This window comes from Podarcis muralis, chromosome 5 (genome assembly GCF_964188315.1).
Source record: "Podarcis muralis chromosome 5, rPodMur119.hap1.1, whole genome shotgun sequence".
In the NCBI taxonomy this organism is placed as follows: domain Eukaryota; kingdom Metazoa; phylum Chordata; class Lepidosauria; order Squamata; family Lacertidae; genus Podarcis; species Podarcis muralis.
Window position 1 is genome coordinate 47,835,017 of NC_135659.1, and position 26,262 is coordinate 47,861,278.

The 26,262-nt window shown below is 41.1% G+C and overlaps 1 protein-coding gene and 1 long non-coding RNA gene across 5 annotated transcripts in view; one reads left to right on the forward strand and one right to left on the reverse strand.

The window, feature by feature from the left end:
• Positions 1-6,481, reverse strand: part of LOC144327798 (uncharacterized) — a 66,781-nt gene extending 60,300 nt beyond the window's left edge. The window contains exon 1 of the long non-coding RNA XR_013392937.1: positions 5,700-6,481. This is a non-coding gene — a long non-coding RNA (uncharacterized LOC144327798). The remainder of the gene's footprint in view (positions 1-5,699) is intronic.
• A 5,029-nt stretch (positions 6,482-11,510) lies between these two features.
• SPATA6 (spermatogenesis associated 6) overlaps positions 11,511-26,262 on the forward strand; it is a 38,898-nt gene continuing 24,146 nt past the window's right edge. Inside the window, exons 1-8 of one of the 4 annotated variants that reach the window (XM_028733540.2) lie at positions 11,512-11,728; positions 14,458-14,595; positions 15,659-15,707; positions 18,034-18,075; positions 19,771-19,895; positions 21,783-21,863; positions 23,205-23,480; positions 24,513-24,600. In XM_028733540.2, the coding sequence (XP_028589373.2) occupies positions 11,678-11,728; positions 14,458-14,595; positions 15,659-15,707; positions 18,034-18,075; positions 19,771-19,895; positions 21,783-21,863; positions 23,205-23,480; positions 24,513-24,600 (850 nt within the window). In that variant the 5' untranslated portion in view covers positions 11,512-11,677. Of the gene's footprint in view, positions 11,729-14,457; positions 14,596-15,658; positions 15,708-18,033; positions 18,076-19,770; positions 19,896-21,782; positions 21,864-23,204; positions 23,481-24,512; positions 24,601-26,262 lie in introns of all 4 variants that reach the window. The other 3 variants (XM_028733543.2, XM_028733542.2, XM_028733544.2) reach the window with 3 other exon arrangements.

Sequence of the window (26,262 nt, forward strand, 5' to 3'; positions counted from 1 at the left end):
AAAGTTTTATTATTTTATAAATCACAATTTTTAATTCACTCTGTATGAGAGTAAGTCCAGCAGGGTACTATTTCACCCCCAATGCGGCATTTCCATGTGCTCTGGCACTCATCACAGTGTCCTGTTGTGCCAGAAGCGGTTTAGTAATTTTGGCCACATAACCTGGAAAGCTGTCTGCGGACGACAGCTCCCTCAGCCTGAAGCGAGATGAGGTCTGCACCCCCTAGTCAAGTTTGACTGGATTTAACTGCCCAGGCGTCCTTTACCTTTAATGTGTATATGACGCTATGGGGAATAGTCATTAGGCTTGGGGCACAATGATGACACCCAACTTTTAAGCTGGTGCCTGGATGCAGTGCTGGGACTGGGTGGTTTGAGGTTGGAGAGAAAGGTATATGCTAATGTTAGCTGGGAAAGCCTTTCTTACTTTAGTGTGTACTGGTTCTATACTCCAAGGGTCCCTGGACTTCTAATTTGTTTTCCTCATTTATATTGCATTGGGCTACAGGACCTTTTTCTGTTGTTACTTAAATAACCCCAGTAAAGTTTGCTTCTATAAAGAATTGATGTGTGTCATTAAGGAGAACTCAGATTCTAAATTCAGTGCCTAGGCTGCACTGAATGAATGAATGCAGTGCCTAGGCTGCTGGGTCACTGAGGCTGCTGGGTCCTCACCAGTAATGTAACTTATGTGAGGCAGTGTTATGAATAATGTAGGGGAGGGGGTGCTGTGGTTCAGCATTAATGCTCTGGACCACTTGAGTTCCCTTAGTTGTTTCCTGCAGTGCCTCACAGGTGGAATTTCTCCCACATGTGTTATGTGGCACTGTGGGTTAAACCACAGAGCATAGGACTTGCCGATCAGAAGGTCGGCGGTTTGAATCCCCATGACGGGGTAAGCTCCCGTTGCTCAGTCCCTGCTTCTGCCCACCTAGCAGTTCGAAAGCCTGTCAAACTGCAAGTAGGTAAATAGGTACCGCTCCGGCGGGAAGGTAAAAGGCATTTCCATGCGCTGCTCTGGTTTGCCAGAAGCGGCTTAGTCATGCTGGCCACATGACCAGCTATACACTGGCTCCCTCAGCCAATAAAGCGAGTTGAGCGCCGCAACCCCAGAGTCGGTCACAACTGGACCTAATGGTCAGGGGTCCCTTTACCTTCATGTTTGGAAGGGCCTGATTAATGCCTGTTTTCCTGCTATCCCAACACAAAAGAAGGCTTAGTAATACTTGTCCACTGTAAAGAGTTCCATCTCTACTTTGTGTGGCAGCCCCAATCTCTTCTCTTGCTCATTCTCCATTACAGTATCTCTATTCTGCCCCTGTGTAGTTCTGCTTTCAGTTTTCATCTCTTACTGCTATTGATACCGAGCATATTATGATTTAGAATATTTGCTAAAGCATTTCACTTGTTTAAGACATTTCCTACATTTGTCTTCTACTTTTGTTCCTTGACTCTTGCTTCCTAGTAGTAGTAGTAGCAGTAGCTGGATGATAAGGTTTACTCTGGGATTTCTGAAAATTCACCATTGTCCAGAGCTAAACTGTCCAGCAAAGGGCCAGTCCTATCGACTGCTTGATTGTAAAATAATTTCAGGGAAGATTTTACCAAAAATCAAAGAATATATCGCACCGAAGTTTTTGCTTTTTCATTTCCTCACTATCCATACTCTGGATGGTGCCTAAGCCAGCCCAACAATGTCTTTCCCCCTGCTTTTCAAATACAAAATGGTGCATACATAAGAAATAAAAAGCTCTAATTTATTCTACAAAAGTGTTCATCAAGTAATAGATGGGACTCGAGGAAAAGATTAAGAGCTTACATTTTTCATTTGACTTATTTCACATAAAATTTTATAGAGGATAAAATGATGGGAGGCAAAGAAGCAATGATATTTCTGTTTTATCTCCGTCTGAGGCCCATAAATCTTCCTGAAGTATCATTAATTATAGCAGCGTCTTTCATGACGCTATTGTTAAAGGTCTAGCTGCCTTCGCATTATAAGCCCCCTATTTTCATGGGTTTATAATGTGAGTAGAAGAATTGTTTTAGGCTAAACTTTGCTTAGGCAGCATAGCTGCTGAGGAAAATTATTAATTTTATATAGAGAGACTGAGCTTCTGAACAAAAGCAATCACCTACTGGGCATTCTAATTTAATACAATAGCACATACAGACTGCTTCAGTGCAGGGTACTAAGCACAGTTTTGATGTGTTTAGCAGCATCACTTCATGTGTCTCTGGGATAAATTTGCTTGAAGCACCTGATCTACATCCACGGTAAAAGATGTGAATCAGTAACAGAAACAATGACGTCTTAGGCTGGAAACACTGATCTGGATCTCTGCTATCATAAACCTAGGTTGGCTATATAAAGACTGTGCAGCTTGTTCAGGCTCATCTGCCACTTTCAAGACTGGTCCACGTCCTTCTGGGTAACTTCCAATGATGTACCCCCACTTGCGTAACAATACAGTGGTACCTTGGTTCTCAAATGCCTTGGTACTCAAACAACTTGGAACCCAAATACTGCAAACCTAGAAGTAAGTGTTCCCATTTGCGAACTTTTTTCAGAAGTCAAACATGCTCTGTTTTGAGTGTTGCGCTTCCGATTTGAGTGCCACACTTCCGTTTTGAGTGTTACACTGAGGTCTGCCTATTTTTGCTATTTATTTTGTGTTTTTGTTTTTGTGGCTCTTTTTTTTATTTTTTTGACTGTGTGGAACCCAGTTCAGCTACTGAGTGATTGATTGTGTGACTGCAGTACACTGTTTACTGCTTTCATTTTCTGGAGCAATAGTCTCGTTCGATAGTAAAATTCATGTTAAATTGCTATTTTAGGGGTTGTTTTTAAAAGTCTGGAACGGATTAATCCATTTTGCATTACTTTCTATGGGAAAGCGCGCCTTGGTTTTGGAACGGACTTCCGGAACAGATTAAGTTTAAGAACCAAGGTACCACTGTACTTCCATTACAAGTCCCATTGCACAAGAAGATGCCCTCTCACATTACCCTTGATCTCACACATCACGTCAACATGTGTTTTTTCTACTTCTCTCATATTTTGCCTCACAATGTCCTCAACTTCTGGTTCACTCATGACCTGATTTTCCTTCTTTTAACTGCTGCTCATCCACTTAATGACATTACACAATAACAATATGGTCAAGCTACATATTACCATAAGGGAAAGGGCAGTGGAAGGCATATCAACAATACAGAGAAACAGTACAGTGGAGAGAAAATATTTCTGCTCTACTAATTTTGCAAGCTGGTTCTTGAGCGGTGAAGATTTTAAGAATAAGATGATTTAGGGGATTTTTAAGAACTCACAAGCTTTTCAGGCCCCTGTAGAAGTGTTTTACTCTTAAACACACTGAGGCACAAAGGGTTTTGCCTCAGTGAGCACTGCAGCTTGCTCTCTCTTTTATTTCAAACTACACATTATGCAAGAGAAAAACAACTGAGCATTTTTATTCCTACTTTAAATCAGCTGTAAATAAGTCTGAATTTTATTAGAACAGTGCTTAGCCCTTCCCCCTTTGTCTTTTACTATTCTAAATCTCCTTTCCTAAGGCCTCTTGTGAAGTAGGGAAAGAACAAGCGTACTTCAGAATACCACTTTCATCACCTACAGTTTTCTCTCCATGGGGAAAGGCTATACAGCTCATCCAAAGGCAGAGCATCCATTTTCCATGCAGAAGGTCTCTGGTTCATTTCCCAGCATCTCCATATGGGCTGGGAATATTACTTGTCTGAAATCATGGCAATCCACTGCCGGTCAGTGTAGACAATAGTATAAGGCAGCTTTTATACGTTTCAAATCTAAAAAGCTTCTAGTCCACCCTTGAAGATTCTGGAAATGGCACACGGGGGAGGAATTATAAAAGGTGGGAAAGAAATACCATAAATAAATAAATAAATAAATAAATAAATAAATAAATAAATAAATAAATAAATAAATCTTCCACAGCTGTTGGGCAGTATACTTGTCCTTCCTTATTGCAATGCCAATTCTGTTCCCTTAACTACTTTAGTACACCATGGAATTTGCAAGGAAACCAAAATGCTTGTTTATAAAGCTGTTGTGCTACCAAGTTTACTGTGAAACATGGACCATTTATAAACACCATCTCCAACTCCTCAAAATATTCTATCAACAGTGTCTCTGAAAAAAATTACATATCACTTGGGAAGACAGGCAAATTAATGTCAGCGCACTGGAAGAAGCAAAGATCACCACTGTCGAAGCAATGATTCTTCAACATCAACTTCATTGAACTAGTCATGTTGTTTGGATGCCTGATTATCGTCTTCCAAAGCAACTACTCTATTCCCAACTTAAGAATGTAAAGTGTAATGTCAGTGGATAACAAAAGAGGTTTAAAGACGCTCTCAAGGCAAAAAAAAAAAAAAGTAGTATAAACACCGACAACTGGGAAACACTAGCCTCCAAGCGCTCCAATTGAGAACAGCCATCACCAAAGGCATCATGGACTTCGAAGAAGCATGAACTCAGGAAGATCTAAGAGGAAAGCACATTTGGCAAATCCTCACTGTGATCAACTCCCACCCAGAAACCTATGACCCCACTGTGGAAGGATGTGTGAATCCAGCACTAGCCTCCAAAGTCACTTACAGACTCACTGTTAAGACCACATTCATGGAAGACAATCTTACTTGGCTACAAGTGATCACCAAAGAAGAAAGGAGTACCACCAGAGGACCAGGCACCATCAGATAATATTGAGGGCTCATTTGCCTAAACATCTTCTATTGGCATGAAGATGCCATTGTCTAACAATCCCCTTTTCCTATTTAAACAAGCCAGGGATAGGAAAATGTGATCCTCCAGATGTTGTACTCCTGTGACTCCCATCATCCTGACTATTGACCATGTTGTCTGGCGCTGGTGGGAGTTAGGACCTGCCAACAGGTTCCAATCCCTGATATAGGTTGGGCCAAGTTCCCATTGATAACATAGGTCAAAGGCATTTAAAATAGAAACACTCAGGAATAAGTGAAGTCCAACTTTCCTGGACATTTGTAGCAGACCTTATAATCACTTTTCTCCAACATTTTCCCTATCTGCCCCCCCCCCCCCCCCCGCTTCAACATGAAGCTGCTGAATTGGAATTAATAAGCAAATTTGATATTATAGTATCTGGTCTCTAGCTGACTGCAGAAAGTAATTTCCCCTATTTAGGCGTTTGTATACATTATTGATCTCGCTCTTTCTAGCTGGAAATGGGTCTCTCTCACACACTGATTGAATCTTACTCATATGCTTGGACTCCATATTCATTTGTGTTCTGCTCTACATAGTACTGTAGCACACCTACTACTGTCTTTTGCATTGCTTCACTGTTGTTTTTTTAACCCACTTCTCCCCCCACCTTCCTGATATGGAAATTGGTAAGAGGATATATTAGTTATATTTAAAACACTAGAGACCCACGTGTGTGGATGAACACAAAGGAAAACGGCTGATCCCGGTTTTCAAAATACAGGGCTTTGCAATTTCTCTGGTGAGAGAAAGCCCACAGCAGAATTTAATTCCCATCATTAAGCAGTTTAGTGAAGTGTAGGAATACAGGTTATTAAACCTTACTTATTCCGTTCAGCTGTGTGAAGCAGCTAACCCCCTGTTTATGCCCTTTTCAATAAACAAACCACATACCAACAAAGTTTAAAATACTTACAGTTTCCAGGTCTCAGGCATGCATTTTCCTTCTGCAGCAGCAATAAAATAATGCAGGTAAAATACTTGGGAAGAACTACAACAATGTGCCTGAGGTTAGGAACCAAGACGAGACACACCCACCTGCATGGTACACAGTGAAGGGAGGGGAGAAGGAAGGAACAGGAAACAGTCTTTACTTCCTCCTTTTTAGGAGAAAAGGGGGCGTGACCTAACTGAGCATACTCTTTCAATTAGAAGACCCGTGGTCCTTAACCCCTTCATATACCAGCTAGCATATATGCATTGTTAGGTTTGACTGCTTAAATCTCCCACACTTTCTTCTTTTTATACTCAGTGTATATTCAGTGCCCAGGCACACCAGTCCAAACCCTCAGTCTGCCATACTGGAAGGGGCTGTATGCAGCAGAGGCTCCCCACTGCTTAGCCTTGTCTGGATCCACCATTTGCTGCCATCAAGGGAGCTCTGTCCCATGAGAACTGGGCCTCTCTGTAATTTCATTGTAATATTTTCAACCCAGTACCTTCATTCATTCCCCACCCCAAAGCTGGTCTTAAAATGCATTTGAAACTATGTATACTAAAGTCCATGTCTCATTGGACCAGTCTACCAATAGGTATGATGAAGAGACACTAACATAATAACAAGACTACAAAAAAGAGATCTGTGGTGTCATAAGGGCAAGCAGATATATTATGGTGGACTAGAGCTCACTTCAGAATAAACCTGTTCGTTTCCAAGGTGCCACAGGACTCCCATTGTGGGTAACTTTAAATGGAGCTTCCCCACCCCCCACATCATAGCAAGAAAACTGCTTTGCACTAATGGAGTATGCACGTTTGAAAGCTGATTGGCAGGGGGAGCGTGCCTTCAAAGAGGCATGCTCCATTCGTGTGGTTTGCTTTGAAAACGTTTGCTGAAATTGATATTTTTTTTCTTTGCAGAGTTTCTGATGTAGCAAGCACTTTCAATGCAAATTGCTTCAAAACAGAGCTCTCTCAATTGCACTGGGGAATTCCCAAGCAGGAACTCACTAGTGCAGCTGATCCATGTGCGTCTCTCTGTTGGAGCTGATCAGCTGATTAGCACTGACATGGAGCCCCTCTTGCAAAGGGACCATTGGGAGCTCACTGTAGGCTCCTGATCATTCCACTGTACCTGCCCCACATGTGGTGGAGTGAGGCTACTAAGCATGTTTTGGTAAAAATAGTTTGCAGGCTAAATTAGGGCCTCTGCTGGGCCAAATTAAGCCTGCCAATCAGCGTTTTATGACCCCCAATTTAACAGGGGGACCACATCCTAATGGTGTGTCCCTGGGTTCACCTCTTTACTTTTTTGCATGCAAGTGAAAAGCTGCTATGTCTATGGGGAAAAGGAAAAGTATTAAAATAGGTTCAATATTCTTGACACATGTGATTGAGTTCTCTAACAAGGGTCCTGCAATAGGCTGGAATATGTCTTTGTGGCGAGTCTGTACAGATGACAATTATATATAATAAAATCCAGAGACACATTACCCATCATAAGGTTGAGCATTTGGCAAGTATAAAGTCAATCCAGGAATGCTTTTGCCTATGCAGAGCAGAACCCCCATTGCAAAAAAAAACTGGTTATCTGATAAGTTCATATACTCTACTTTTAGAGGGAAATACTGTAATATCATGAGGTGACATTTCCCTGATATTGTTCCATAAACTCACAAATGCATTCCAAGTGGCAAAACCAATATGCAACCATAGGAAGCGACAGCTCAATCTCAGTGATTGAACTTTCATTGGTGGTGTCTTGATTTTGCCTTGCCTGGCTCACTTAACGAGGAACCACTGAAAAATTACAGGGAAATGTCATATTGTGATGAATCTTCTGTTAGTTTCAATTTACTGTCTGTCCTCCAAGAACCTTCATCTGAATATAAATAGGACTCAAATTTCCAGATATGTGATGATCAAAATATTGAATGCTTTTGTCTCTTTCCCTCCCCTTCTCCATTATACTATATTATGTAAATGCAGTAAATAGATGACAGATAGTGCAAATGAGTGATAATGGCTGAGTAACTGTGTTTTTCATTAATTCACACAGTATGTGTGATTACCCAGCCAACACACATTCATGTCTCATGTTTATGGCTTCAATGCTTTACAACAGATAAGGGGAACCTGTGGACCTCTGGGTTTTGCTGAACTATAATTCCCATCAGCTGCAGTCACTATGGCCAAAGGTAAGGGCTTCTTGGAATTGGAGTCCAATAACATCTGGAGAGCCACATCTGGATTGCTTTATAATATAAATCACCCTCACGGTCTGAAGACACTCTGCTGAACCTGAAGCATTTATGAAGTGAAAATATGTGCATGGACTGCTGCTCAAAACAGTTTTAAGATATACATAGTCCAGTATGGGGGGCTGATGTCCCTTCAGCCGGGTGATGAATGTATAAGATAATATGCAAATGTGGAAAACAAAGTGAACATGGTCTCTATCTGAACAAAGAATATCAGTGTATTCTAAAACATGAGTTCTTTCCTTTTGTGCTAAAGCAAAAAGATTGTGTAAAAATACAGTTTGTGAATTCTTCTAAAACCCTTAGGTAATCTCCGTCCTCTAATCTCATCTATAATCTATCATTCTACCTTCCCTGTTTCATTACGCTTTGATAATGTGATTCATTTTGCTCCCACTAGAGCTAGTTATAATCTCTTTTCTTATAACATTCTGCCTGTCTTTGTTGGATTGTTTCATTTTAATGTTTTTGGCTTCTTCCCTTGACTAAACAAATTTGTACAAATTGCAGTTTGGTTACTGTGAAATGTACTATTAATCCGGTAATTAATTAATCAGGGATGAACAGATGAAATGCCATCCAAGATAAGACAAATGGTCCATCAAGTCTCATAGATTTTTGCTTTCTGTTGAGGGCTTTAGCACTTACAAAGAAATGTACTAAACTACAAGTAAACAGGCAAACATGGAGTTTAAACGGGCAGGAATAATTTTTCACTTTTGTACCAGCATCGACGGAAAATTGATATGCACATTTTTGCTTACATCAGGCTTCCACAACCTGATGCCCTCCAGTTGTTGTTGGACTCCTATCTAGCAGCAGCCCCAGCATGGCCAATGGTCAGGGATGATGGCAGTTGTCCAAAACCTCTGGAGAGTATCAAGTTGAGGAAGGTTGGATTATACAAATAATTCAAAATGTAGGATGTAGTGGATGATCAGCGCTCAGCTAAATCTCATTGAGTGCAATATTCACTATTAGTAAAGACAGCAGTATGTAGGGCACAATAACCAACGTATTCTCCACTGCTGCATTTCTTATTATTTAGACTAGCCTTCCTCAACCTCCAGATGCGTTGGAGTACAACTCTCATAAGCCAGCATTGCCAACGGTCAAGAATGTTAATTTGTTATTTGTTTATTTATTGTATTTATATCCCACCTTCTTCTCCAAGCTCACAGTGGTGGTTCTCCCCTTCCTCATATAATTCTCACAACAATCCGGTGTGGTAGGTTAGGCTGAAAGGCAGTCACTGGTCCAAGGTCACTAGTCCAAGTGACCTTCATGACCAAAGGGGGATTTGAACGCTGGTCCCCCAGGTCCTAGTTCAGTGATGGGGAGTTGTAGTCCAAACATCTGGAGGACTTTGGTTTGGGGGAAAGCTGATTTAGCCACTTGATGGAACGTAAGAGCACAGTTTATTTGCAAGATATGAATAAACAGAATGGAGCTCAAACTCAGTGCAAGGTAGTGAGGAACAGGCAGCAGCAATATTGAGGCTTTCAGCAGCCACCATTGCCAGATATTACACAGTAGTGGCACACAAAGCATAGGTGTAAAAGAAATGCATGGACATGTGTGGGAGAAGAAATGTCGACAACTTACTTCTTATATAAAAGGTGTTTTGGGCACCAGAGGCTGCTTCATTTGAAAATAGTGAAGCATTTCTGTTTCAACTAGTGCAGTAAGCAGTTTTCATGAGAATGCTAATGGGTAATGGGAAATAGAGGGCTCGACCTGGGCCACACAATTGCTACCATGTCAGTATAGTAAGGTACACATCATATTTTGTGCTTACCTGACCTGTGAGGTGACTTCCCCTAAACCACGGTTAAGGAACTATTGGTCCTCCAGATGTTTTTGATCTTCTACTCCCATCAATCCCAGCCAATGATGAGATATTGGGAGTTGGAGTCCAATTCCCCTAAAGGATCCAGTTTGCAGCTTAAGGGTGCAGTTTAGAGCTACCTCTCTCAATTACCAATAAGCATCCAAGGCACCAGGTGCCAACATCAACCCTGACCCCTTGGCAAGTTATCCCAGACAACATCCAAATTAGTTTGCTCCAGTGTGTTGTATGTAGGGATGCCTCTGATACTTCAAAGAAACTTCAGTTGCCCCAAATACAGCTGTTAATCCACCCAAATGACTCCCTGCTCCCACACCAACCTGTTTAGACTGTTAAGGTAATAATCTGAGGCTCTTGGGTACTACTGCCCCAAGGCTAGGTGAGCAATCTGGGGAAAGGTCTTTGCAGTTGCGATTCAAAGGCACTAAAATGTGACAAGCAGAGGTTGGATGGCCATCTGTCATGGATGCTTTAGCTGAGATTCCTGCATTGCAAGAGTTTGGACTAGATTGTTGGAAATGAGATCCTTGAGATCCCTTCCAACTCTACAATTAAGAGATTGTATTAGTAAATTTTTTCCTGGTATCTTCCTTGTTTCCTGGTTGTATTTTATGACCTTTTAAAATATAATTTATCTATTGTGAGTGTAGGATACCTTGAAAATTCATATTCGGAGACGGAATAATTACTTTGATAATTAAAAGCCCAAAGTGTTGTGCCAACTCCAAGAGATTTCTTCCTGCATATGTAGCGCCTCTACCTCAGCATCTGCCACACAGCAAGAGTGCCAGCTGTTTGTAACGCAGGTCTGCATAACTCAGCGGATAGATTTGATTAACGACCGGTGAGGGGCAGTTTTTGTGAGGTCTGCAAGCTTATTTATTTATTGACATCCCACCGGAACTCCATCTCTTTCATGATTTTTAATCCCTGCTTTTAACTGGGTTTATAATCATTAATTTTAGTACTTTTATTTTATATTCCTGTAGTCCACTTAGAGGTTTTATTACAAGCAAGTTGTATACTAATTTTGTTCAAAAAATAAAATAAAGAAGTAAAACAGAGGGGGCTACAGGACAGCCCTGTAGACGTTGCTGGCCATGGACTGTGCTGGATGGGCAAGATGGGAGTTGGTTTAGAAGCCGCAGGTTAGCCACGGGATTAGGCACAATTTTCTGGTCCACCTCAGGTTTTTTTAAAAAAGGTTCTGCACAGGCCCTACTGAAGATTCATTACGCAAAACGTTTTAAAGCGCTTCTATGTAGGGGAACCCAATAAACTGATCAATCTCGGCCTTTGTTTACTTCGGGTATTTACAATCCTTCCATCACCCAAAAGTCCCAAGACAGTTACAAGAACACACGTTTAGAAGGCAGATAATAGATTCAAAACGTCGCCATCAATGAAATACATGTGTTTCGAATTTCCCTTGTCACACACATCTACCATGGGAGCTTTTCCTTAAAAATAATAAAATCCCTCTTTCCTTCCCCACTCTCGCCGCCTACATGGAGGAAGCCAAGCGCTGCAATCGGAACCGGAAGTGACGGTCGCCGGGGGCTCTGAATTAATTATATTTTCCTTTTCAAAATTCCTCTTTGCTTTTCAAAGCAGCGAGGGTTCCGTTAGCCACGCCCCCTCCCCACCCTCAGGGGCCCCGTTAGCGTTCCGGCTGCCATAGTTACCGAGTCCCTCCAGGGCGGGCGGGCGGGGCCTAGTTGTGCAGCACGTCCTGTGGGGGGACCGAAAGGTCCCCTTCTCCGACCTCTCCACCCCGTGCCTCCCCACCCGGCGGGTGGGACAGTGAGGCCGCCTTTGCCGCCGCCCTCCTCTTCCTTCCCCATAATGTCGCCAAGCAAGGGCTTCCTCTGCGTTCTGGAGCTGCAGATCCGCTCGGTGAGGCGAACTAGGCGGCGGGGAAAGGGTTAAGCGCGCGCGGCGGGGGCAAGATGGTGGCCTCTGGGTGGGACACGGGGGGATGCGAGAGGGGAAAGTGGGCAGGGAATGGGGGCCAAGATGCCAGGGCGGAGGGGGCGCCTCGGTGTCTACGCGAGAGACCTGGAGGAAGCGATTTGGGGGGAGCCTTCAAAGTTTTCTTCCTTTGTGGGGCTGCTTTTTCGCCTTCAGGTTTTAACACTCTTGCTTTAAAACGAAATAAAAAGCCTCCCCCCAATAATGAGGGTGGGGCGAGATGGGGGCGCACTCTTGATCTAATCCTGGCAGGGGTTTTTTAATTCCTCCTAACGGTGTTGGCGGAAATCGGGAGGGTGGTGGACCCGGTGCATGAATCCTTGTTAAGACTGATGTGCCTGGTCTGTGACCCACTTGCTGCCGCTGATGGTTTTGTTACAAGCAAAGCTGCCCAATCAGAAAACGTGGTTCTATTTGATCTGTTTCTAAAATCCTGCCCCATCCAACTTTTTCTTTCCCCCTTTCTACTGACTGACGTTCTCGAGTACATCTGGAAACTTCATTTTGCCTCTTCTCCCCTCCCCACCCCAAACTTCCTGAAATGCTTCAGTAACCGTTAGATTAAATCTCCTCCTCTCCATTTCCTCCTGACCAATTAGACGCCAACGTTTTGCCTTTTTCGCAAACTCTGCACCAATCCCTGTGTGGAATGTGAGTTGGGCACATCTGGTGCTGAATGCAATTAATCAGCTTGCAGGAGCGACAAGTTTTGCATGTAAGGCTTGGGCAAATCATGGCTTAGTGTGAATGTGCAGGTCCCCAGAGAAAAGATCATGGTTGCTTTGCTCTTTCTCCTGTCCTCCAGCCCGGTTGTACTGCTGTGAGCTAAGCCATGGTTTGACTTAGTGTGCTGTTCAAACCTAGGCATGTGTCTCACTCCAGACAAACCACAAGCTGTAACTTTGTTCATGAAGATGGTTACTTGTTTCCTGTTCTTTATTTGCTGGAAAGTTTGGAACACGAGAAAAAAGGGGGAGTTCATCTTTCTCTGAACTCCAAAGTAAAGTTTATATGACCCTGAATCCCCAGATAAATGTTGGGATGCCCCATGTCAGATGCCTCCATGATCCTGGGGGACTTTCCCCCTTCAAGCCCAACAATAATGGTTTTCATTTCTGAGAACTGGGGGGAGAACCAGTTCTAGATGGAGTCTCTTTCTACCTGAAGCAGCAGGTACTAACTTCAGGCCCAGGTGGCTTCAGTCCTTAGGAGTGTCAGGGATAGGCTGGCCACAGTGACCTGTGCTCTGATACGATGCCATTTGAACCACTGTAATATGCTATATGTGGGACTTCCTCTGAGGACAGTGTGGAAGCTGCAGCCAGCACAAAATGTGACTGCATGGGTTGGGAGTTGTTTGTGGATAAACAATCATTTAACACTGTAGTACCAGCTCCCTTTCTGCCGGTCAGCCTAATTCAAGGTCTTGACTCTAATGTGTAGAGCCCTAAATAGGTTAGGGCCCAATTACTTGATGGAACATCTCACACATATCTGTCAAGTTGAGTTCTGCAATTTGGTAGTGTAGGATCTTGCAGTTTCACTGGTTGAAAGGGCCTTTTTACAGTGATGCAGGAGGGACGCGGGTGGCGCTGTGGGTAAAAGCCTCAGCGCCTAGGGCTTGCCGATCGAAAGGTCGGCGGTTCGAATCCCCGTGGCGGGGTGCGCTCCCGCTGCTCGGTCCCAGCGCCTGCCAACCTAGCAGTTCGAAAGCACCCCCGAGTGCAAGTAGATAAATAGGGACCGCTTTCTAGCGGGAAGGTAAACGGCATTTCCGTGTGCAGCTCTGGCTCGCCAGAGCAGCGATGTCACGCTGGCCACGTGACCCGGAAGTGTCTCTGGACAGCGCTGGCCCCCGGCCTCTTGAGTGAGATGGGCGCACAACCCCAGAGTCTGTCAAGACTGGCCCGTACGGGCAGGGGTACCTTTACCTTTACCTTAGGGGGGATCCACAGCCTTCTTTGTGGTGGCAATCTGCTGGTGGAACTTCCACCCCCCGCCGGGCATACAGCTGTCCCCATCTTGACCCCCCCCCCATAATTGATGACTTTTAGAAAACTGCTTAAAACACTTCTTTTCACCCAGTCATTTGAAAGGTCTGTGAGTGGAATTGATAATTCTAATGCAGCTGCTGAGCTGTTGTATTGGTGTAATGTGATGCTTTAATTATGCTGAAATTGTTTTATTGTTTTATCTTGTGTGTTCATTGCCCTGGGATCCTATTGGATGAAGGGTGATCTATAAATGTAAATAATAAATAAACACGCATTTCAATATTGGTTTCATTTTTCTCCTAGCTTGAACTAAAAATTCAATACAGACTGCACTCTTTGATACAAGGCTGCTCCTGAAAATGGCATTGCCATATCTAGTTTCCCCCCTCTCCTGTAACATGTTTTTCTTTCTTTTTTAATTGAAACAAAACTATATGAAATTACTGCATTAGCATATCGATAGAAGTTTGTGTAGAAATACTTAATGTTGTGACATTATGATATGCTTCATTTCCTTGCCTGTGGCAGCTGCAGCCAAAGATGCTGAGCAGGAGCAGACAGAGAATTCAGTATAGGGATGCAGTTTTTTTAGCAGCAACCCCATGTTGGCATCAAGTAGCTATACAAATTTTGTGACATAATTGAACATTGATCTTCCAGATAACATGTCCGGGAGTTACCCTGAAAGCCAAAGATGACCTTTACATCAGTGCCCGCATTCTAGGACAATATAAGAAGACATCGTCTGTTCGTGCAATATTTCCCCTTCTATTTAATGAAAAACTGATATTTGAAAAGGTAAATGTTCACCGTGTCCTGGGTATGACATTCAGTGCATTACTGGCATTTTGATCTAAGCACTACTTACATGGATGGAAAATGCAATGTACAAACAGTCGCATGAACAAAGGTTTCCTCTCTGCCTTAATTGTTTATTGTTAGCCCTGTGCACAGTTTCCTGTTATTCATACATGTCTGACTTCACACTGAAGTCAACAGGGAAGCCCACCCACATGGGAACTCAGTTCCTGTGTTCAAGTGTTAATTGATATTTAGGTTGGAAACTGCGTATTTTACAGTTAATAAGTTGATTCAAGAATGGTTGTAGGGCAGGAGTGTGACCCCTACATGTTCTTGAGGTGCAACTTCCAACATTGCCAGCTAGCATGACCAAGTGACCAGGGATGATGAGAGTTGTAGTCGAACATCAGAAGAGCTGCAAGTTCACAACTCTGTTGTAGGGTGCATATGTGAGTCCTTCCCAGTCTTGCATTATCCATAGTCTCCTGGCCTGTTTGCTGTTCAGTGAAGGTAGCTATTCACAGGCAGTTTTTCAGACTCATGAGGTTGTACAGTGTCATGGCTTATGGCACCACCCGCCCACACGGGTCTTTGTAGCCCATACAGCCCAGCTTGCTAGAATTAACACCACTTTCAGTCAGTTCTCACAAGTGTATCTTATCATGCACTCTAAAAGTGAGTTGATACTCTCATTACTCTTCATTAGTAAGTGCCTAATAAAGTAACCAATAAAGAATACCAGCTCCCATTTGGTAGTAAGCAGTGGGCTTTTCCATTGTGTTGAAAGCAACACAGATTTACATTCCTGTTATTTATGGTTGAATATATGACTAAAGTAATACTGGAAAGGGCAAAAATCAGAGAAGAAAATGGGTTATTTCTGTGGAAAAACTTTTGTCTCTGTGCCAAATTATGAATCTTGGTTTTTGCTTTCTCTTTGAAAGAAATGAGTGCAGTTTTCCTTTTCCTTTCCTTTTAAAATTATGGTGGCCATATTCTATGTCCTTGTTATAGCTGAGGCCAACTTGTTCCATTTCATTTTCTTAAATTTTCATTTTAGGTATATACTGATGTAGTTGACCCAGGAGACCTTGTTGAACTATTTGAACGTAGGTTTTAAAAAACTTTTTATCTCTATTATATTCTTTGCACGAAATTACTTTAAAGTGTAGAGTATGAAAAGCCAATGGGAGATTAGGAAAAAAGCCAGAATACAGTGGTACCTCAGGCTAAGTACTTAATTCGTTCCGGAGGTCCGTTCTTAACCTGAAACTATTCTTAACCTGAAACACCACTTTAGCTAATGGGGCCTCCTGCTGCCGCCGCACTGCCGGAGCACGATTTCTGTTCTCATCCTGAAGCAAAGTTCTTAACCCGAGGTACTATTTCTGGGTTAGCGGAGACTGTAACCTGAAGTGTATGTAACCTGAAGCATATGTAACCCGAAGTACCACTGTATGGTTTTTTATGAATGATGAGAAAATGACAGTTGCAATATACTATAAAGTCACCTTCACTTTCTCAAAAAATAAATAAAAGAAAGTTTCAAAGTAAGGTGTGCCAAGGAAACAAAAAACACCCTAAGTTAAGATGAGAATGTGTTTGTGTTCATTGGAATATCTCACTAAGTTTTAGATGAATATCTCACTAAGTTTTAGATGAAAACCCATAGAATTAGTTTAATTATGGATTGCTATGTATTCAGTTGGGAATATTTTTGATAATCTTTTGAATAACTGGTGCTTTTGTAATTTTAAAATTCAGTGAACCTTTGCTCATTATCACACTTGCAGAGATTTGTCATAAGTCTAATCTCTGCCCCCTCCCCCGAAAAACACAAAATATTACTAGTCACTATTGAATATGAGAGAGAAAGAGAGTGAAAATAGGATAGCAAAGAGATTAAAGACAATACAAGAAAGCAAGTTAACAAAAGCTCAGGTTATCTTTTAGTTCTGGGGAAATATAAAATGGTCATTTTGATGAAGCTGTGGTGCAGATCGTGGTCTGACCCACACCTGGGCCAAGACCACCTAGGAAACCCATGTATGCTTCATTAAGTTTCATAGAATCTTAGAATTGTAGAGTAGGAAGGGATCCGGAGGATCATCTATATCAACCCCCTGCAATGCAGGAATATGCAATCCCATATGGCAGAGCTTTCCAAACTGTGTGTCGGGACCTGTTAGTGTATCGGCTGCAGTGTGTAGGTGTGCCGTGTGAACATTCTCCATGCTCCTTCCGGGGTTGGGAAGGGGTTAGTTTAACCTCCGGTTTGCTAATAGAACTGAATTATTGTGTCACGAACTGATGCATGTTTAAAAAGGGTGTCACCAACATGAAAAGGTTGAAGAGCTCTGCCATACGGGGATCAAACCTGCAACCTTGGTGTTATCAGCACCACACTCTAACCAACTGAGCTATCCATGACTGAAGAAAGGTGGGGTATGTTAAATAAACAAGGGAGAAAGATTTAGGCTAAATCTTGACTTGAAGGCTGCAATTTAATACTGCTACTTGGTAGCTCTGTCCCTGCCAACCTAGCAGTTCAAAAGCACACCAGTGCAAGTAGAGACATAGGTACTGCTGCAGTAGGATTTCCGTGCGCTCTGGCACGCGACACGGTGCCCTGTTGTGCCAACAGTTTAGTCATGCTGGCCACATGACCCAGAAAGCTGTCTGTGGACAAACGCCGGCTCCCTGAGCCTGAAAAGCAAGATGAGCGCCGCAACCCCATAGTCGCTTTTGACTGGACTTAACTGTCCAGGGGTCCTTTACCTTTAATTGAGCAGGTGTCAACTTTATGAATTACATGTCACTAAATATGGAAATTATCTATGCCATATGCTTATGATAGCAAAACATATTGTAATCAGAACACCAGAGGATTTGAGCCTGCCTTCACACTTCAAGGGTGTTATACTGCCACAGTGTCTCAAATATTAGTCTTAGGGGTGCAAGAGGTTTTGACTGTCTGCCGTGTACCATGACATCTACATATGTTATTTCTTCAGGTAGTGCATGTCCAGTGTCTGCTTCAGTACTGTCTAACTGGTGGAAAACAGCAGCCAACTGAACAACCAGCAAAGGGCATTCTTCCTGTTACCCCTCCAAAATGGCAGGAATAAAGATTTCACTTAAACAACCTCAGGAAGCAGCTGTTGTACCATATGTATCTGGATTATCTGATGTATGATAAGCTCTAAAAGTATATTAAGTGTCAGAGCAGTCAACCCATCAGCTCTTACAAGCTAAAAACTAGTATCTTCACTACTATTTCCCCCTTAATGTGTCCACTATCCATCTCTGCTAATCATTGCCTCATCAAAATTGTGCAAACCTTCTCTGTTCAGGTTAGAGAAAGTTAAATTGGTGTAAAGCTTTTCATTTGCATCTCAAAACAACTTCTGACTATAGTTTTCCTCTTTTTTCTAGGTGACACAACAGTACTTGAATTAATACAAACTGTTCCTCCAGGTATTGATAAATTCATGAATTATGGAGCTTTTTAGAGAAATTTTCATGAATGCCTAACATATTGCAGAGGACTCTGCTTCTCAGGTTGCAAACAGCATAGTTCTCAACTATTCAGAGTCAGCGTAATAAACCTTCCTTAGCTGTGGATCTTCCACTGTTGCATAGAATCACAATGCACACTATCCTTACACCAGGGAAGATGATGGCCTCTTCCCTGCTACCTCTCTGTGTTTGTCCATATGATAGCTCAGTTGGAGCGTAGTGCTGATAACGCCAAGGTTGCAGGTTTGATCCCCATATAGGATAGTTGCAACTCTATCATTCTATGATTTTCACTCTACAGTTTCCTCATGTGCAGAGCCTACACAGGTGCATTTATATTTTAGTCCACAGATATACTAGAAACTGCCTTTCTAAACCACTTTTGTAAAATGTCTGATGAATCTCCATACTGAGTGTCTTGACCACCTGAGCCTTGGCACGTGGCCAAGGGGGAGCAGAGTGTAATGTTCTCCCTCATAAGATCCCTATGGCTAATACTCTCCAGGGTTTCAGGAAGGCTATAAAAGCTTTTCTCCTTCAAAAGTCTGTTTTGTTGGTGGGCTAAATTTTTTAGGGCAATCACTAGTTTACATTTGGTTGGATCCAGAATATTTTCAGTGGAACCCAATATCTAAATGTTCCCATGGGGTGCAGCCCTCTATGTCCAGGTGGATGGAGGATTCTCTTGCGGGACCTGGTGCAGGGGGGGGGGGTAGAGATTGAAAAAGGGACCACTGAAAATCTCCTCGCCCTTCTGCCTCTAGTAGAATTCAGTTAGCAGACTAGGAGCCTGTGGTTGACAAACAGGAGTCGCTTCCATTTTCAGATGTCTGAGGTGTCATTCTGCTGCATCTGGGTTATTTTTATTGGCACTTTTAATTGAAAGATTGTTTCAAACTTGATTTATTATGGAATTTTGTATCGTATTTTAAATTCTTGATAGTCTTTTGTAGTTGTAAGGTTGTTTAAACTGATAAAAATAAATTTTACATAGATAACTGAACTGCCAATCATGCAGCTGTTGTCTATTTATGTAATTATCCAATCATGCACTGGGAATTAATCTTATTTTTCAGTATCTACTTACAAGCAACATTCCTTCTCAGGCACAGACATTGCTAATAACCAATTATGTTCAATACACAACATAACCTTCTATCACTTTTGCTCTGGATTGTTTTGACAAGGTGCTCTTTTTTGCTGGTGTGTTAAAATTTGAGACCATAAATTTTAAACAGGGAGCTTTCTTAAATGGATTTTAAAAAATCAGTTTAGATTTATATTTTTTGCTTCTTCCTGATGGCTCTGATCTGCTTTTTAAAATGCCATTATCAACTAGTAGAATTGCTTACCTGGTCTTTAGGATAATTTCCCATGTCAATCATATTGGGAGTAGACCTATTGAAGGCAGAACTTGATAATCCATTGATTTCAGTGGGTTGAATATAAAGTTGAATATAACCCATTGGTTTTAGTTGGAAAAAATAGGTCTGTATTTAATTCTTCTATTGAAATTAGTAGGATTCAAAAATGCTTAACTTCAATTGGGCTATCCTTTTTGTATACAGTCTGGCTTGCCTATATTTGATAAAAAAGAGAAAGCAGGTGATATCTGCCCCCCCCCCCCATCATATGTATAACTATTATTTTCAGTTGGAGAAATTCTAGCCACTTATGAGGAAAATACAAGAGATTTCCTTTTCCCTGCTCCTAAATCAATCACTGGACAACGAGGGTCAGTTCGTGAAATTTTAATGAAGAAGGCCTTTGGTTTTACAGTAAGTGGTGAAATTGTTCTTTGCTCTGAAATATTGCTCAATACTTTTATATGCTCCATATACAATGTGGATTATTTAAGATCCACATTATCACAATATATGATTCAGTGTCCAGGCTTTGGGGATATTTGTTTAAGAGATGCGCTGAATTAAGGCCTGATCCATTTGTACTGTTCTATGCAGTACATTTTGTTTCACAGAGCATACACTTCCTCTTGCTTATTTGAATTGAATTTTTCTGACATTTTGTTGCTATGCGACTTGGTTGGGTGATATGCTTTTGACTATTGCCACCACATGCTATAAACAAGAATGGTCTTCTGTGAAGGAATCATAGTTCAGTTGCAGAATGCATGCTTTAGATTCATCTGGTATCTCCAGTTAAAAGGTTCTCAGTATAGAAAATCCCTCTGCCCAAGACCCTGGAAAGCTTCTGTTGGTCAAATATTTTATTTGTTTATCTAATAAATTTATTGGCTGCCATTCGAAAGACAGTATTTTCCCATGACAGCTTACAATGTTGAAATGTATTTAAAACCGTATAAAATAACAACATAATCACAGTTATGTCAACATTTCAGTCAATGTACCACAGCAAGCCATAGCAGTATATAAGACTATATTCAACACACTAATTAAAAGCAATCCTGAACAAAAATATTTTTAAAACCCACCTAAACACTAAGGAGTGGACAATACTGAGCTAGATGAATAAGTAGTCTGAACCAGTATAAACTTCCCATAATAGTGAGGAATGACTCCTATTATAGAAGCCAAGCTGCTGCTGCTGCTTAACAAAACTTGTTTTTCTCTGTGCCATTCCTACCTTTTGCAATTATTTCCATTACTGTACTTGGAACAAAATATATCTTGACAGATCTATAATTACATAGATTTCACTTTATTGTATCTTTTTAAAAATGGCATTTCATTGGCTACCTACAGATCCTGTGGTGAATGGCTGCTTTTAGCAAACATTTTTATTAGTTCAGCAGATTCCTATTTTGTGCTACAAAATTCCAGGTTAACACCCATTTCTTCATATGGGGTCATTTGGTGCAATTCGTTTCACATGGTATCAGTGCAAGTTGCCTGCAGTAAGTCTAGTTAGGGCAAGGACACAATATAGGGTGAGGATTAAGACTGGACACAAATAACAGGAATGGAATGGGAGGAAACATTTTCCCCACAAATGGCAAATCCTATGCTAGTTCCCCTGTATTCCTTGTGGCACATATTTCTTCTAGTGACTACACCCTCTGCCTGCTACAGGGAGGAAAATGCAAAAATCTGCAGCTTGTCATTCTGGTTGACAGGCATTGCCTGATATTCTCTTTTATAACCATGATGTTGCCCTCACTGCTGGTGGGGCAGGCTCTTTACTTTTGGAAAAGTAAAAAGAGTTTGTTATAATTTGTTTTCCTTTGTCCAGCATTAAGATGTGGCAAACAAACATAGGGGAAATGTAGGTTTTGTGTAAACAAAGGATATCATAATGTCTCCATTGTCCATATCAAAAAGTTTGAAAGTGATGTGAGTAAAGGTTGTACAGCAATACTTGACTTTTAATTAGTGATATGTAACATGCCATGAAAATCTTTTTAAATGCTTTTGACAAAGCAATGTGTTGAAATAAACGGCAGACCTTAATTGTAGTACAAAAGCAATATAATCATCAGTAATTGAATTGTCAGAAATGCAAATGTTATCTTCTTGACATTTACCATTGCTGTTCTGTCTTTTCTAATTATCTTTATTAAAGGCTGAAATTAACAAAGGAAACTGTTAAAATTAGGAATGGTTTGTTGCAGTAGGTGACATTTACTTCTTTGATACCCTTTATCTCTCTAGTTGGGGCTTGATGTTCAATTATTGTCTCTCTTCTAGGGAATTGCACCAAAATTGAAGTTTTTCACAAGTTGTCTTATTTCTGAAAACCTGTTACGTTCAGAAAAAGCTCAAAAGCAGGTTAGCATAACTTAATTATCTGCATTTTAATTTTTAGATTGAGTATTGATAGCTAGATTGTTTCTTCTGGTGAAATTCCTCTTATGAAAGTTTCTCAGAAATTTTGATTTGCATCTTCAATCAAGTTCAGTAAAAGGCAGCCTGAACATTGCAAATAAGTGAATCTAAAAGTGGCAGTTACAAGAATTTGTGTTTACCCAAGAATTTAGTATTTAGCAATGAAAGATAGGCAAGTAATATTTTATAGGAATAATAATAATAATAATAATAATAATAATAATAATAATAATAATAGATAAATACATTAGACACTCTACTCCAAGGGTAACCTGCTGGCACTAGTACCCCCTATGATGCCTGCAAAAGATCCTGGGTATCCTATGCCTCCTCCAAACTCCACCATTCACAAGACACTGTTTGCTGTTCCTGTTTACTTCTTGTTGGCACTGCCTTAACTACTTCTGCACTGAACATGTTGCCTTGAACATGCTCATATTTCATAGATAGGAAGGACTGGACATCCATCTTTCCATATGTTCTGAACAGAGGAGAGATGCAGATAGGTTCTCTGAGAGTGAGTGCAGCAGTGGTTGATTTGGGTACTTTTTAAACCCATTAATGGAGTGGCATGCCGTCACCATTCTGTGGTCTAGTCTCTTTATCTGCAATTTTAAGGCCCCCCAAATGTTTGACAACTCCTGTGTATGCAACCCCTGCATATGCAAGCAAGGCAAAATACTCCTTCTTGGACCACCACCCTTTGGACCACCACCCATACACTGTTCTTGATTGAGTAGGCCAGTGCCAGTACAGTGGTACCTCCGGTTACGTACACTTCAGGTTACATACACTTCAGATTACAGAATCCGCTAACCCAGAAATAGTGTTTCAGGTTAAGAACTTTGCTTCAGGATAAGAAAAAAAAATTGTGCTCCGGTGGCGCAGCAGCAGCAGGAGGCCCCATTAGCTAAAGTGGTGCTTCAGAACAGTTTCAGGTTAAGAACGGACCTCCGGAACAAATTAAGTACTTAACCCGAGGTACCACTGTAATGGTGGAGGAAACTCCTCTGAGAGGAGCATCAGAGTGTTTCTTTTTTCTAGGCGGTGGAATATGGTTCAATGTTCTTGTAGGGCAGGTGAACTAAGAATAGAAGAGAAGCAGAGAGTGGGAAGAATGAGACACCTCCAAGAACGAAGCTGTGTGTGATCTTGAGGTTTTGAAGTTTGTTCTGGAGATTTTGTGTGTTAAAAGCAATATAATTGTTGAATGCTGTGTTGTTGATAGTGAGGACATATTCTGTGAAGCCGTTCATTCTTTCTTATTGACTCTCTTCAATTCAGGATAACTTAGACCAGCAGCAACGTTCATCCAAAGATGGGACGCCACAGATAAGGTCACCAAAAAAGAATCCTCCCTCACTTGAGAGGAACAGGCAGGGCCTAGCAGCAAAAACGTATGAGCAGCCCACAGTAGCCTCTCTTTCTCGATCTCCATCTCCTTACACAAAAAGGCGAATGTGTGAGCTTCAGCAACTTAGACAACGCCTGGCCCATCTAGACCTAGGACCTTTTGATTTCAGAAAAGAATCGGATAGACCTCCATTTGTAGTTCGACGTGTATGTATGCCCTACAGCAATTCCAATTTAAGCCAGGAGCAAATCTTTCTGTTCACAGTTACTCTAAGAAGCCTTTCATTCAGCTCTTTCTCTTTGTGGCTGCTTATTTTCTCCTAAGCGCTCTAAATGTAAAATAATTCACTACTCAAGTTATTTTGTTGATGCTGGCAGTTGACAAAGAACCTGTTATTTCATGAGTGCCATGTTGAATTATTTGTGTGTCTATTTTCCCACTGCACTGGATAGCACAATGGTTGTATAAATTCTGCTTGATAGTAGCTGAAAGTTCTAAAAGGGCTAAAGCCCTTATGTTTATGTGTGTGTGTTTTAATTAGGCTACATTTGTAAAACAAGGAAAACTATAAAAAATAATAATTCTGGAGAAATGTCTAATGTCATGATTTTGTTAACCAGGATTGTGATGTGCATGGCCAAATGAAGGCCTCAGGCCACACATATTTCTGGGTTTGAAAGTGTATCCAATGGATTTCCAACTATTTTCTTCCTAAATATCATATAATGTGTAAATTGTAATGTCTTTGATTCTTTCAATAAGGCACTTTAAAAAGGCATTATTTAGACATAATGACAAACAAGTGTGTATGACAAACTGAGGTAATGATAATATAATTTGGCAGGGCTGGGAATATGGAAGTCTAATAGCTTGCACTTCTGTTTTTAGCTAATCATAATTACGTGATATGTCTGAACCTAGACAAACTGTGGTTGGTCTTAACTGCAGCTTATGGAAACAAGCCAACTTCAAACCAGGAAGCTGGCTTGTTTCCATAAACCATACTTTAGATTAATCATAGTTTAGGATTCAGATGTAAAACTAAGCTGCAATTAAACAGCAATGGAAGCATAAGCGACTAACCTTATGGCAAGGCCGTAGGGTAAGGAGGAGTGCACGAGTCCAGCACTCATGCATTGAACAATAAACCATTGTTTGTATGTCCAAACTGGGTCACTGCATACAGACACACATTTTACACCATAAATAAAACACTTAAAAAATTATTTATTTTTCAGCCAGAACAGCTGTCAGCTTCACCTGATGTTTTTACTTGGTGCCGTCCTAAGGACAATATAAAAGATGCTTGGCCCGAGACAACCTACGGTAAGCACTTTTTTTGTATACAAAAGATGTGTGCAATTATAGACACAAACATGTTTATATTTTACAATGTGTAATTACTACAGTGGCCTGAATTTTGTCTCTGTTCTAGTTCATTTTAAAAATCCAGTATCTGATTCCTTACATTCTTGGTAACAGCATAACACATTTTTGTAAATATTGCTAGTGATGAGATAATTCTAAAAGATCTTAGCTTTTTAACAGGAGCAAATACTACTTGTGTATTCCTTGTTGATACGTACCATCTTCCTGACTGGGGAGTCTACAAATCTTTTTGCCTCATTCCTTACAATCTAGACATTTTGTGTTTCATATCTCTCACTTGACTTTAGAAATACAACCCCATACTCCTCTAAAGTCAGCCTTCACTGCTGACTGTGTTTTCAGGAAGTCTTACTGAGCTTATGATCTCTTATTTCCCATTTACACCCCTTGGATTATCTGCTCTGTTGCTTCCAGTAATCCATGGATTAGAGTTGGAACCTGTTAGAGAAAAGCCGTGTTGAAAGCCATTGCAATTCCATATCGCGTTCTCTCGCGGTGTTACCACCTGTCATGTTCATTTGCAATTAAGGCACTATACTGCTTTGAAACATTTCTGTTAGGTTTTTGGCATTTGTGCATACTTTTATATGGATTTTTGTTTGTGTGTCATAGTCTCTAGGGATCAAAAACGAGGTCTCAATTATTGTTTAAGAGTCTCAGGGTAGAGCATCAGATAAGAGAGCCCTTTTCTTTGTAGATCATCCCCGGGGTGGAACGTAATTTCCCTCTGTGAACCGTTCCGCTTGAGAGAAGAACCTTTCCACGTAAGATAATATTATCCACATCCTTGTTTGCAGTGTGGCTTGAACTTTGGTGCATCACATCATTCTCATGTTAACTCTCCTAGTACCCAGAATTTCTGTCTCTCCCTGTTCTGCTGGGTGGCATGGAGGCTGCCCAGCATGGCTTTCCCCCATGTCACAAGCTTGCAGTCATGCCAGAAGAGTTCATGCAGCAAGATTTATATCTTTTAAAAATGTCAGAGTTACTTTATTATATACCAGTATGGGCAGTTGCTGAGACAGGAATTTCTCCCACACGTCCACAGGCTTTCAGTGTTAACCTAATGGCCCATGAACCTAACAGTAACATGAAAAAGAGGTCCTATGTAATCCTTTACAGCAGTGGTTCCCAACCTTTTTTGATCCACAAGTCCAAATTTACTTGATATGGTGACCCATTATTTTATTGGTACATACATTTCAGACCTTAGGACTAAGGCAGCCAATTAGTTTCATGCATATTAACTGCAAGTTTGCCTTTTCTATCCAAGTCAATTAATACCCCCTATTAATGTGGGGGCGGGGAGTGTGGTGTTGATACAGTCCCAAGGATCAGAGGTTCCCTACCTCATGTGTATAGAATTGCAGCCTAATACTGTGACTCCTGAGGTGTTACAGTAGAGACCCAATCCATTGCTATTTGTTGTGAACTTACTTTTTTACCTCTGTGCTGTGTTAAGTGATAATTACTAATGAATGAGGTTTTTTTAATTTTAAAAAAATGAACATTGTTTCTAATATTTTTATATATGTGGTTTTTTACCTGTAAGCAGGATTTTGGTCAGAAAATTGGATGGAAATACATATAAATGCTAAT